At 38.0% G+C, this 14073-nt stretch overlaps 1 protein-coding gene across 3 annotated transcripts in view; it reads left to right on the top strand.

The window, feature by feature from the left end:
* cv-2 (crosveinless 2-secreting protein) overlaps positions 1 to 14073 on the top strand; it is a 267655-nt gene that overhangs the window by 203216 nt on the left and 50366 nt on the right. For all 3 annotated transcript variants that reach the window (XR_014129164.1, XM_081746144.1, XM_081746143.1), the window contains exons 4-5: positions 884 to 986; positions 3764 to 3940. Coding sequence is in view for 2 of the 3 variants with exons in the window: in XM_081746144.1 (XP_081602270.1) it covers positions 884 to 986; positions 3764 to 3940 (280 nt within the window). In the remaining variant the exon portion in view is untranslated. The remainder of the gene's footprint in view (positions 1 to 883; positions 987 to 3763; positions 3941 to 14073) is intronic.

Genomic DNA, 14073 nt, shown 5'->3' with positions numbered 1-14073 from the left:
TTGCACATACGTGACGGACTAGCATGGCCATAGATGCCGAAAACCCAGAAATCTAAATCCTAATCCTAATCCTAGTAACGGCCTAACATGGCCATGGATGCCGAAAGCCCAGAAATCTAATTCCTAATCCTAATCCTAGTGACGACCTAACATGGCCATGGATGCCGAAAGCCCAGAAATCTAATTCCTAATCCTAATCCTAGTGACGGCCTAACATTCCATAGATGCCGAAAGCCCAGAAATGTAATTCCTAATCCTAATCCTAGTGACGACCTAAAATGCTCATAGATGCCAAAAGCCCAGAAATCTAGTTCCTAACCTAATTCTAACATTACGATCTTGCATCGTTTGGCCTAATCCTTGTCTCGCCTAACCAACTATCTTATTCAGATCCCAGAGTTTTGTGTTTGCCATTTTAGGCAAAATAAGAATACTTGATTTGTAAAAAAATGAAATGAAATCTTTGTTTTACGTCCCACGATTTTGACGACTAGGCTAAAGGAGACGGTGATGTTCAGAAATGAATGAAATGATGGAATGAAGAAAGTGGGAGGAAACGGGAGAACCCTGAGAAAACCCACGCATACGGTGTTTGTCCGCCACAAAGTTCACTCAGCGCGAGCTGGGATCGAGCCCTGGACCCCATGCATTAGAGGTGAACGCTCTACCACTGAGCCACCGCGGCCCTATTACTTGTTTTGTGTAACCCTAATTTCGCCTATAAGCATTGACAATTGTGGAAATTGATGGAAATTATAGTTTTTTTTTTTTTGAAAGTTTAATACATTTTTTGGTTTTCTTGAAGTCTAATTTTAATGGAAAGTCATTTAATACACAACGTTAATGTGTACTTTCAAGTTCTTTCTTTCCCTCTTTATTTCAGAGAGGATACGTTGAGTGCCAACGACAGAAATGCAAAAGTCAAGAGGGCTGTTACATGCTCCAACTGCAACAACCAAAGAATGTATGCTGTAAAATGTGCAAAGGTAAGTTACCATTTTAATATCAATCACTGTTACTTTGTTAATTTTATTTTCCAGTTTACATGTTATTATAAATTAATAAGGATAGACTTCGTAATCCTTATGCCTGATTCATTGTAATTGAACAACCTTGGAATTGCAACACGATTATCAGAATTTTATTGTAATTTAATAATGAAAGATTGCACGGCTTATGATATTGACTATAATTAACAACGAAGGATTGGCAGGATGTTTGACAGTGGTTCGGTGTATTTTTATAAACTGTAGCGTACATGGGGGCAACTATTGTAAATATATCGTTGTAAATTCAAATTCATACCGCACCACTAAAAACGACAAGAAATAGATCCTCAAATGTAACTGACAAATAACTTAAACTACAATTGGAGAATGATTATGCTCGCCATTATGTCGCATGTAGGACAGCACGGTGAAACTCTAGCTGAATCCAGAAGCCAGTAGCGCCACCATTGGCAACTAGAACGTCTAAGTGTCAACGAGGCATGGTGGGTAGGACACTTTGGACTTCCTCCTCGGATTACCAACCCATGCGTCTACGACACATTCCCAGCGCTCAGCAACTATAGCTGGGAGAGGTTTTTGGTGTTTGAGACATTGTGCCATCATGAACTAGACATGTTCAATTGGCAAGAGATTGGATGAACGAAGTCGTGGAACATAATTGCAAAAGAAACTGTAAGACTATGCGTGCCATGAGATTCCATGCAATTGCACGTTATCGTGTTGAAGAAGTGGCTCCACGCAGTCCTTGCTTTAGCCGAATGCAAACCCATCAAGGCGAGCAGGCATGGAATCTAATGGCACTCCTACACCATAACGTTCTGTGTCGAGCTGGTATGGCCATGAAGAAAGCAGTCGTTGGTCACCTTGTTGCTCTGATACTACCAGGCGTGGATGCGACCACTATAATGCTAAAGACAGATGCAGCAACAAGCGGCCGTGCAAATATCCCTAGTCTTACAAGACGACGACGAACTGTGCATAGGAACACTAGTCACTGCGCAACAAAGTCCTAATTAGTGTGCTAGTGTTCCAGTAGTTGTTTGATATGACATAGTCAAGCACACAAGAAATCTCTCTTCTTGGTTCGTGGTATAACGCGACCATTTAGACCCTGCACGTCGATGAGTATTGCCATCTTGGAGCAATCTTTCTTTTTTACACCATTGTATCAGGATTCGTCCAATACGGACATCAATGTCGTGGAAGAATACTCAACACTCGCGATATGTTGGAATTCTTTTGCGGTGAGTGGTGAAAACCTGTTGCAATTCCTGCCAAAATCGACAACAAGGCATCCGTCCAGATACAATCATGTCACATTAACACTTAGACACAACTGAACTATGACTGTCTAGCCTTTCTCTGCTTGCTATTACCAGACACACTGCTGGCACACATGTTAACAGAGCTACACTGTTAATAATTTTACTGCAATTCCACCCTCGAAACATCCTGTCAATGTGGAGTCAACCTGATGGCTCCTTTATTGTGTTACATTTTTAATGTCCAGCAGTTTATAGTAAAAATAATATATTTATTTTCATGAAAAAAAGAAAAAAAACTCTCTTCTTAGAATGTACCATCAGTGTTTGTGTGTCAGATATTAATTTTCTTTTTAAACTTTCTATATATAAGGTAGGTGCAGGTAAATACGCCATGTTGTATTTTTTATGCCTTAATTTTCATGAAACACACACACACACACACACACAAAAAAAAAAAAAAAAAAAAACAAGAATATGCTTCGTGTTGATTTAGTAGCCATGGAATCACAAATACTGAAATTACACATACAAAACAAAATGTTCCTAGACGAACACGAAATAAGATGTACACGAATGTCCGAAATTATTGTCGCATCTCTATAAATATGTTCTTCTAGGAATATAATTTGATAACGAATTCGCCCGGTATTTCTTATAATGTTAGTATACGTATAATTGGCAAAGATATGTATGTGGCATTTTCATGTCAAAAGAGCAGTAAATAAGAACAATAAAATGAAAATAAAATTTCCTTGTCCATTTAGCAACATTTTATTTTACTCATTCTAATTTTCGTATTTATAATTCTTTTCCTATGAAATTTACCACAAATATACATTTCCCGATTATACACATAGTATCAGTATTAAAAGTACCCTGCAAAATCATTATCAAATTATATTCTTACAAGAAGACAGTAATAGATATGCGACAATAATTTTGGACATGAGTGTACATTGCTATAAACAATCGGCAATATTCTGAGTTAGCACGGTACTAATAACCAGGGCCGTGCCGTGAGGGGGGAGAGCGGGGCGACAGCCACAGGCGCCGAAGTAAGGGGCGAAAAATTCGGGAGAAAAAAGGAAAAAATAGGAAAAATTGCTTGGAATTTATGTATGGGGGCGTCGTCGTATACTGTCGCCCCGGGCGCTGATTTTTCACGGCACCGCCCTGCTAATGACGAATTCTTACCTCTGTTGAAATAACGTCCTTCCACGGAATCTTCCCGAAGCAAACAACACTGTACGTCGTGGCGGTCCCAGCGCTTTCTCCCGGAGTATTTGTCAAACCGGACTTGTCCAAGACTATGGCACTTTTTATTGTAGGTGCATTCTAACAGATTTCGTCGGAAACGTCCCAGCACTGAACACTTGGCGTATTTAGCTGCACTGGCGTATATACCTGCAGTTATATATATATATATATATATATATATATATATATATATATATATATATATATATTCGGTCTTACTTCTATTTCTAGGATGTGTGTACAAAGGTGTTTCATACCAAAGCGATGAAGAGTGGACAGATCCGGATAACCCGTGCAAAGTGCTCACATGCAAAGCTGGTGTTGTAACAGAAACGGAAATCAAATGTTACACATCATGTCGATATCCTATACCACCAAGACCAGGAGAATGCTGTCCTACTTGTCCAGGTAAAGTATTTTACTACTTTTGGCATCTGTCGCTAGGGTGAAAGGAAGTGTTACTTCAAATTTCCGTGAATTTTAATATTCCGCCCAAATCACAAGAGTATGAATTCCTTTTTGCACCTCTTATAAAGTGTGTATTTCAACTAGTAGGGTTTCAAGCACTCCCAAGCCTGAAATGACGATATTGCTTGTAATCAAAGATGGATAGGGGCTCTTAATGAAATAGATTGATTTGATTTCATTTTGAGTTTAGCGTGCTTCTCAGCAGCAAGATTATATGAGACGTAAACCGAACTACATGAGTTCCCACCGGGAATCAACCCCAGGGTCAATGGCGGATCCAGCGGGGGCAATCGCTCCCCCACAAGAGGACACTTTTCTGTTATTTTATATATAAATAAAACCCATCCCAGTTTGGAGGTCTTAGAAGTAGCTCTAAGTAGCAGTATTACAACCCACCGCCCCCCACCCAGAAGTCCATCCTGGATCCACCCCTGCCCAGGGTCTCCCACAACAAAGACGCGTATGCTAACCGCTTAACCACGAAGAAAGCTCATGAACTAGATTGAAATTCTTTATAAATCTTACTTGATGTTGATTTTCCTTGAACCCACCATCGTTGGATCCAAAGATACAATACATTTCAATCAAAATTTTTCTTGTAGGTCTTATATCGGAAGAACTACATATAGTGTAGCCAAACTCATACGATCAGTTACAGTGGCGTATTTACGATTTTCTTTCGGGGAGGGCTTTGCTAACTTTCGGGGGGGGACTTTGCCTGAAAATGTGAAAATTCAGCAAGATACTTCATATACTTTACTATAGTAAGTAAGATTTCGGGAGGGGCTTAAGCCCGGAAGCCCCCCTTAAATACGCCACTGATCAGTTATCTCAGTATGATGTGCTTATCCCGTTTACGCCCTTAAAACTCGATTTAGGGGCCGTTCAAAAATATTTGTGGCTCCTGATTCAAGAACTAATTTTTGGCCAAGACTGCAATCTTTTGTATAATTTAAATAGGGATGCGCACGAGACGAGTCGAGACAGGATTCTCCTGACAAAATTCGAGTCGAGACACGGATCTTCCAATAGAAAAATATATATTTTTCGAGTCGAGACATCACTTTTACAGCACATTTTCGAATCGAGACAGCCATAAATCTTGTCTTGTGCGCATCCCTAAATTTAAACACGATTTATTTCTAACATATGTAAAAAAAATGTTATGTAAACGTATATTATAAGATGAAACTAATAGTTATCATATTAAGAAAACAGAGAGAGAGAAAAGAACAAATATGGAAGAAAGTGACACCTTCAGGGTGCGGCGCGAAATAGCAGACCTCGTACAAACAACAAGAAATAATTTGAAAGATTACTTCTTCCATTTCTCTGAAGAGCTAAGAGAATCAGCTGGGTTTCAATACGATGACTGGGCAGTTATTGTGGAGTGGCTTGTTAGATGGCTCAGCAAACAAATGGTTCAGGTTTTAAATTTCTTTTACAAACAAACTACGCGAGTCAACTCAGTTGCTTTCCTGTCTTCTTGCCTATAATTGTTTCTATTTATATAACTATGACTTTTATCTTCTATCTATTTTTACAAGTTTACTAACGGAAAATAATTCTGATACTTCCCATATACATTACCTCTACAAAATTTTAAGATCTCGGAAAATAGTTTTGAATTATCAGTTATTTACATACTTCAAACATATAGAGTAAGTACATTTAGAGAAGATTAAAAAAAAAAAAAAAAAAAAAACACTGTATTAAGGAACCATAAACGTACACTTCCATGACCAATGTGCATGGAAGATTTGTTTCGTCATTCATCTTGGAAGAATATTTTGCAGACACACGTAATACCAACTTACTGTCCAACTTACTAGAAGAAAGAATCGCAGGAGAGTCACGTGATTTCTGCTGCCGTGATTGGCGGACCTATGTATAAAACAACCAACTTGCATGAACGAGCCCATACACGGTAAACATGCATGAAGAACGGCAAAACCATCATGCTTGTTTACAGAAGATTTTGAAAACTTTCAACATACATGAACGAGGCCATAGACGATCATCTTGCCAGTGGTTTTATCATTTTTCATGCAAGTTGAGCGGTTTCTTCATGTATGTATGTGTTTGTATGAGCCGTAAAATTGAGACCTGCACGGGCCGGGCTTGGGAGGGCCGACTCTGTTATTTCTTTGGGCCGGGCCGGGCTTGGGCGGGCCGACACTGATTTCTCTTCAGGTCGGGTCGGGCTGGGGCCGATTAATTGCAATAATTATTGACTTTCGTTAAACGATAATTAGAATAAAGACAAACGTTGAAGAAGTATGCCCACGAAAAATGTTACAAAATGAAACTTCTAAAATTTATCGGGCCCGGGCCGGGCTTGGGCCAAGAATTTTAAAAAACTCATCGGGCCGGGACGGGCTTGGGCCGAAAATCTTCAAAACTTTTCGGGCCCGGGCTGGGCCAGGCCTAGGCACATTCGGGCTGGATCGGGCTCGGGCCGAAAAATTCGGCCCGTGCAAGTCTCTACTGTAAAAGTGTCTTGGATCAGAGGAAAATGAAATATTTCAGGTTTATGTCTTACAGTTATACTCCAAGATTAAAGGAGATGGGTGCTTAATAATTTGTGGAATGAGAATGTCAGAGATACTGGGAGAACCCCGAGAAAACTCACGAATATGATGTCTACCATAAAGCCCAAATGCAAGGTGGCCTAGGATCAGGCACACTCCCAGAAATTTTTGTTGGGAGGGATCTAAAGTCTTTTGGGGTGGGGGAGGGGTATATGTAGAACTGAACGGTGTTATTTTGCACTTGAAAAGGCGATAAGTAATTGTTAATTATTGTCACATAGCTTATATTCTCAGAACAGTGGACCAGGTAGAAGTAGATTATTTTTATAACAAAAAGAAGAGTACAAATGAGGTGTAAAATCAAATATTTAGACCACATCAACAATTTCTCTGTTACAGAGGTACGAGGACGAATCAAAAAGTAAGTTCACTTTCAAGTTACGGCCATTTATGAAATCACCTACACATTGACAACACGGCTATGACAACATACACTGTACGTTTAATTTTCCACATAGTCACCAAGAGACTGTAAACAGTCAACCAACTTTTCGATTCCGGATGCATAGAAATCACCTCCAGTGCTATGTAACCACCTGGAGACAGCTACTTTCACCTCCTCATCGTTCCGGAATCATCGTCCACCGAGATCCTTTTTCAGCTTACCAAATACATGATAATTATATGGCGCTAAGTCCGGACTGTCTGGAGGATGTTGCCATACCTCCCACTTGAATCGTTGCAGCAGCCCGGACGTTTGGCGGGCCTTGTGAGGTATTGCATTATCGTGCAACAAAACCACATCGGCGGTCAATTTTCCCAGACTTTTTTCTTTAATTGCCTTACGCAACCGGTGTAACGTTTGACAATACGAAGCCGCGTTGATTGTCGAATGGAGTGTCAATTTGGAGTGAACATTCAGTTGACGCGGCATTGGATCTAGCCCGCTCTGTACACACAACACAACGGGAAACCACACAAACCTTCCTCTCGGACGTGTCAGAGTTACTGTAGTCTGTCCCGCATTGGCCAGTCACGACACACAGCGTGCTCCCGCGGCGAGCTAGTGTAACTTATTTTATGATTCGCCATCGTATATTTCTGTTGAGAAAGTGTAAAAATGTTAGTCAAGTTACAAAGTTCTTTTTGGAGGCGGGCGGGAGTCCGGACCGATGGACCCCCGCGTGCGTGCGTTCCTGCCTGTGATCAAGCCAGGAACTCTCTCGCTACCATTAAATAAACTCTAGTTGAACCCGTTTCAGCATGTCCTTATCAAAGTCTTTGTTGCAATCGTCCAGTTCTTGGAATTGATTTTTATTACTGCGAACGAGACGAGACGAGACGAAACAGCTGTTTCAGTAGAAACATATATTTTCGAGACGAAACAGCCCCAGAACTCTTCTCTGGAAATCTTTATTCGTTCTGTAAATGATTTGTACGTACGCAGGTACGTACGTAGAAATTTATTTCGGGAGGGGTCTAAATTCAATATAAGGATAAATTATATTAAAATTTGTAAAATTGCTCCTGAAATTAGAATAAATTTACAGGAAAATTCTAGGGACGTCTGGACTCCCAGGATCCACTCCCTACGTACGTCCCTGATTTGTAGACAATGCTCTTGGCATAACCTATAGGGCAGTGACGTCACTAGAAGGGGAAAAGGAAGATGGGTGTTCTCCGCTGTTATCGTCCGCACCCTCTGGATATGTATTGCAAAGTAGGTCACGTAATATAAAACTCTTATTTTCGGTTTACAATAAAATAGCTGCCCTCTCAAAAAATGTCTCTGCCACTCCAATTGTCCTCCAACAAATTAAAACTGGCGTCGTCACTGTTACAAAGTATGAGGTGCAGTAGTATTAAAGATCAGCGTACAGGTTGGCTAAAATTATGGACGGGCAATTTGTTTTATACTTAATGTCCTCAAGTTCTCACTATCCCCCAGTTGTAGAATTTTAGGGTCGATATTCCCTTGCCCTCCCCCAAATACTATACTGTGGAATCAGAGGTATGTCCAAGGGTGATATATGGGCATTAGTCTACATTGAATACTAAATTTACACGGGAAAGAATGGTCTTTGTGATAATTTGAATGTGTTTTACAGTGAACAAAGTCAAATCATATACAATCCGCAGTGGCGTATTTACGATTTTGTTTCGGGAGGGGCTTTGGTAACTTTCGGGGGAGGCTTTGCCTGGAAATGTGAAAATTCTGCAAGATATTTCATTTACTTTACTATACTAAGTAAGATTTCGGGGGGGGGGGCTTAAGCCCGGAAGCCACCCCCCTAAATACGCCACTGACAATCCGTCTAATAAGTCAATTACTACCTCGAAATAATATACTTGACGTTGCCAGAAAAATGTATAACCATGTTAATGTTTCATATACATCCCGTTCCTAGCCACACACTCGCAGGACCGGTTGTAGAGGCTCCGGAACACCCTAAGAAAGTCATTCGGTGGAATGTTGTTCAGCACCGCCGTCACATACGCGGGATTGGTTGTAGAGGCTCTGGAACACCCTAAGAAAGTCATTCGGTGGAATGTTGTTCAGGACCGCCGTCACATACCCGGGATTGGTTGTAGAGGCTCTGGAACACCCTAAGGAAGTCATTTGGTGGAATGTTCAACAACGCCGTCGCATTCGCGAGACCAGTTGTAGAGGCTCTGGAAGACCCTAAGAAAGTCATTCGGTGGAATGTTGTTCAGCACCGCCGTCTCATACGCGGGATTGGTTGTAGAGGCTCTGGAACACCCTAAGAAAGTCATTCGGTGGAATGTTGTTCAGCACCGCCGTCACATACCCGGGATTGGTTGTAGAGGCTCTGGAACACCCTAAGGAAGTCATTTGGTGGAATGTTGTTCAACAACGCTGTCGCATTCGCGAAACCAGTTGTAGAGGCTCTGGAAGACCCTAAGAAAGTCATTCGGTGGAATGTTAAGCACCGCTGACACATTCGCTTGAATAAATTTAACATTCTCAAAATGCTCCCCCTTGAGGATAGATTTAAATTTAGAAAAAAGAACATGAAAGCCGCTTGGATCAAATCTGGTGAATAGGGAATGTGTTTGTGGTCTATGACTCTTCGTTTGGCCAAAAATTATCGCAGAAGAAAATGCATCGACCCGCACCAGTTTTCTTCTGAATCAGTTTTTATGCTAAAAAAAAAAGTCCACAGTCCTTAAACACTCCACATATTCGCTTGATTTGACTCCATTGGACTTCGTGCTGTCCTTTAAGTTTAAATTCATATATCCAACATTCTTTTCATATATTCAAGTCATAAAAACAAAATTGAAAGAAAAGAAAGAAACAACATCATCTTTATAGCTTTCTAAATAACTTCTATTTCCACGAATAAGTGTATATTAAATATGTTAAAGTAGCTTGTTTTGGACATACAATGCCCATCGTGTAGCCGTGAGCAAGTACCATCTTATTTTGGCTTTTTTTTTTTTTTTTTTTTTAATAGTTGTCAGTATTGCTAAATCGTTTTGTCAAAACTTCCAGTTGATTTCTCTTTATTTATTTATTTATTTATTTATTTATTTATTTATCCTACGATATAAGCTTAAAAAAAGAAGTATTACGGGTCTGATACAGTGGTTCTCAATCTAATTCTTATCACGACCCCCATTTTACCACATTCTCTTGCCAGCGACCCCCTTATAATTCCTGGTTTGTAACCGACATTGCCGCACTAGTGAAATCACACCATGCTCAGGTATCTCATTAGCTTTCAATTTTAATTGTATTTCAATATGCAGGTCTTGTTGCATTTGAATTTTTCTGAGCGTTCATCTCTGGTGCATGGGGTCCCTGGTTCGATCCCAGCTCGGGCCAAGTGAACTTTGTGGAGGACAAACACCGTGTGCTTCCGTTTCCTTCCATTTTCTTCATTCCACCATTTCATTCCTCATAATCACCGTCTCCTTTAGCCTAACCGGCATAATCGTGAGATGTAAAACTCAAAGATTTTCATTTCATTTTTGATTTTTTCTGGTATTTGAATATGCAGTTCTCATTAGTTTCATATCGTATCTCTTTCATTTAAATTCATTTTTAAACAACTCTGCGCCAGTTGAAAAATGTTTAGTAGACCTATTTTTGTTGTTCTTAACAATATTATAAAAATAAAAATATGCTTATCAGAAAAAAATCCACAATAATATTTAAAAATATTTTCCGGTATTAAATTATAAATTTATTTATCTCTTCCGCTTATCTTCGCGACCCTCATGAAGCAATCTCGTGACTCCTAGGGGTTGCGACCGCCAGGTTGAGAAATCCTGGTCTGGTATATTGATTTTCTTTCAACTAATTTAAAGAAAATCTATAAGGTACAGCGAAAATTATGTGAAAATATCGTTGAGTTTACATATCTGTGCGAACTTTTAGTTCTACTTAGTATGGAAGGATGTAAAATTTAAGTTGGGACATTTGGCTCTACATGAATAAATAAAGTAATCTAATAAAAAGCATAGTGAAAACAAAGAAACTTTGTATTAGTTATACAAAAATAAATAAACCTAATAAAAAGCACTGTAAAAACAAAGAAACTTTGTATTACCTATACAATAATAAATAAATAAAGTAACCTAGTGAAATGCGTTGTGAAAAACAAAAACTTTGTATTAGCTATACAAAAATGAAGAAATAACGTAACCTAATAAAAAGCATTGTGAGAAACAAAAACTTTGTATTAGCTATACAAAAATAAATAAATAAAGTAACCTAATAAAAAGCATTGCGAAAAGAAAGAAATTTTGTATTAGCTATACAAAAATAAATAAATACATAAAGTAATCTAATAAAAAGTATTGTGAAAACAAAGAAACTTTGTATTAGTTATACAAAAATAAATAAACGTAATAAAAAGCATTGTAAAAACAAAGAAACTTGGTATTAGCTATACAAAAATAAATAAATCAAGTAACCTAGTAAAAAGCATTGTGAAAAACAAATACTTTGCATTAGCTATACAAAAATAAATAAATAAAGTAACCTAATGAACAGCATTAGAGAAAAATACAAAGTAACTTTGCTTTAGCTATACAAAAATAAATGAAAAATAAATAGGTCTAATAAATGAAATAAAAACTAAATAAAGTAACCTAATAAAAACTAAACTAATGCAACGTACAAAGTAACTTTGCATTACCTATATAAAAATTAACACATACTAAGTAAAGTAACCTAACAAACAGCATTGTAAAATACAAAATTGCATTAGCTATGCAAAAATAAATAAATACATTTTTGTACTTATTCTCGTCTAGTCCTGTCTCATGGTCGACACTAGGAGGAAACAAGAATAAGAATGTCCATACAACATTTTGACTAATAAAAGTGATTCGAATTCGAATAAAGTTTTTGAAACGCTGGTTTACAGTATAAGTAGACAGAAAGGTTTGGCGTGAGCGAATATTTTTTTGTTTGGTGCTCGATAATAAATGCGAATAGCATTTGAAGATTTGGCAATCAACGTATTTGTAGAAGAGAGAGATTTCCAGCGACCGTAATCATGAACTGAATATGTTGTCTGCAGTGTATAGAGAAGAGTGGAATCCTTGCACAGGTGGGAAGAACGTAACTCTTCGCACCTTTTAAATACGATAAAGCACACACACACGGATGGGGCAAAAGGTCCAAAAAAACACTGATGACGTAAGCAGATGCCATTTTTTCTTATTTTTTTGCACCTGGGAGCTCTTAATTGGTTTGCTGTAAGTGCCACCTGCAGGCAAGACACTGAAACACTTTCGGAGTGAGTAGCCTGTGTGGTGTGTGCTTCAGCGAATTGGCAATTTTTTTTTCGCTCTAGGCGAATCGTGACAACGACGCGATTTCTGAGCTTTATTCTACGCGCCTTCGTCATCGCTGATGTCCTGGAAAAACAAAATTTTTACGAACAACCAATTTTGCAAGAACATGTCAGTCGTTTTGCAGAGTTTTACGAAATAGCTTCCAAGTCCATACAGTTACATTATCCCGCTCAATAATGGTTATTCTTTAGTTTATGATTTTTGGGTATTTCGAAAGTCAAACAACAATGGATTTGGTTCATAAAAAAACATAAAATTTTACAGTCTATTTCTCGGGAAGTAGTTTAATACTTCCAAACTGTTCCCTTAGTTTTACTGTACCGCTATGCTTTGTGAATTACTACTATATTTGAGGTTTCGTGTCCATTATCATAATCAGGAAATATCACTATGTTTTAAGAGGGAGGGAGACCGTGTCTTCCCCACTTAAAATGATCACCCATTGTGAACATATATATGAAGCTTAACACTATTTGACCTACTTTGCAAACGATAAAACATGGTTTCGTGTTATTTGCGTTAAGTACGCAGATACTTCCTTTTTTTTCTCTTAAATACGTAGAGTTATATACTTACCTATAATTCCTTAAGTGGTTATGTTACATTTTAATCGTTTGGAACGTTTTCTGTGCCAATGAAATGAAGCAAACGGAGATATAAACATAATGGTGCTGCTAGGAAGTCTACTTAAAGGGTGTTTGCGTTTTGTTTATGTAATTATATGTGTACGTTGTAATAATAATAATAATAATAATAATAATAATAATAATAATAATAATAATAATAATAATAATAATAATAATAATAATAATAATAATAATAATAACTTTATTTTCAGTGCCGTGAACAGCTCATTGGCAAAAATACAGCACTATGTTAAGACTATTATACAATCATTTAAAACAGACCAGAAAATTTGTGATATAGAATGAATAATAGTAGGTAAAGACCTTTGTCAGAAGTTTAATATATTCACATTACAAGATTAAAGCTGATTATAAAATAAGATTAAAATAGATACAGTCAATATCATAAAATACTATAATAATAATAATAATAATAATAATAATAATAATAATAATAATAATAATAATAATAATAATAATAATAATAATAATAATAATAATAATAATAATTTGGTGTAACGCATTTTTTGTAGGCCTGAACCACTCCAACGCCATCTGTTAGCAATCGGTTGAACTACATCCATCCTAGCAATGAATACGTGATCTGTCCAGGTTGCCCTGTCTCTAACAGACGTATGAGGAGCTTCGTAGACCGAGTGGCCCTCACATCTTTTATTCATGTGACTCCCCAATTTGCCTCACAACGTTGGATGGACGCCAAGAATTGGGGAAGCACCGGCTGGCAATCGAACCCGCGACCATGTGAACATGAACCCAACGATCTAACCACGAGACCACGGTGTGCACTGATAATCGTTATTATAAGAGGGAAAGGTCTTAGTCTGTAATGCTAATTCTAATAGTTAACACTCACGCCAACAGGTGGCACTATCTGCGCTTCTTGCATGATGCCAACAGATGGCGCGAGTGTGCAGATAATTTCCAGTTTCAAAACTGTTGTGAGGATTAAATTGTAAGTTAAAAAGTGTATTTGTTTCACTTTCTAATTACTTCAAAGTAGGACAAGAGCTGAAACCATATATTTAGATTTGAACGTTGATATTAATGTAACAACGAGTTAGTT

The sequence above is a fragment of the Thermobia domestica genome, chromosome 18 (genome assembly GCF_964235325.1).
Source record: "Thermobia domestica chromosome 18, izTheDome1.hap1.1, whole genome shotgun sequence".
Classification (NCBI taxonomy): Eukaryota; Metazoa; Arthropoda; class Insecta; order Zygentoma; family Lepismatidae; genus Thermobia; species Thermobia domestica.
Note: the sequence above shows the minus strand (reverse complement) of the source record. Positions and strands in the feature narration are given on the sequence as shown.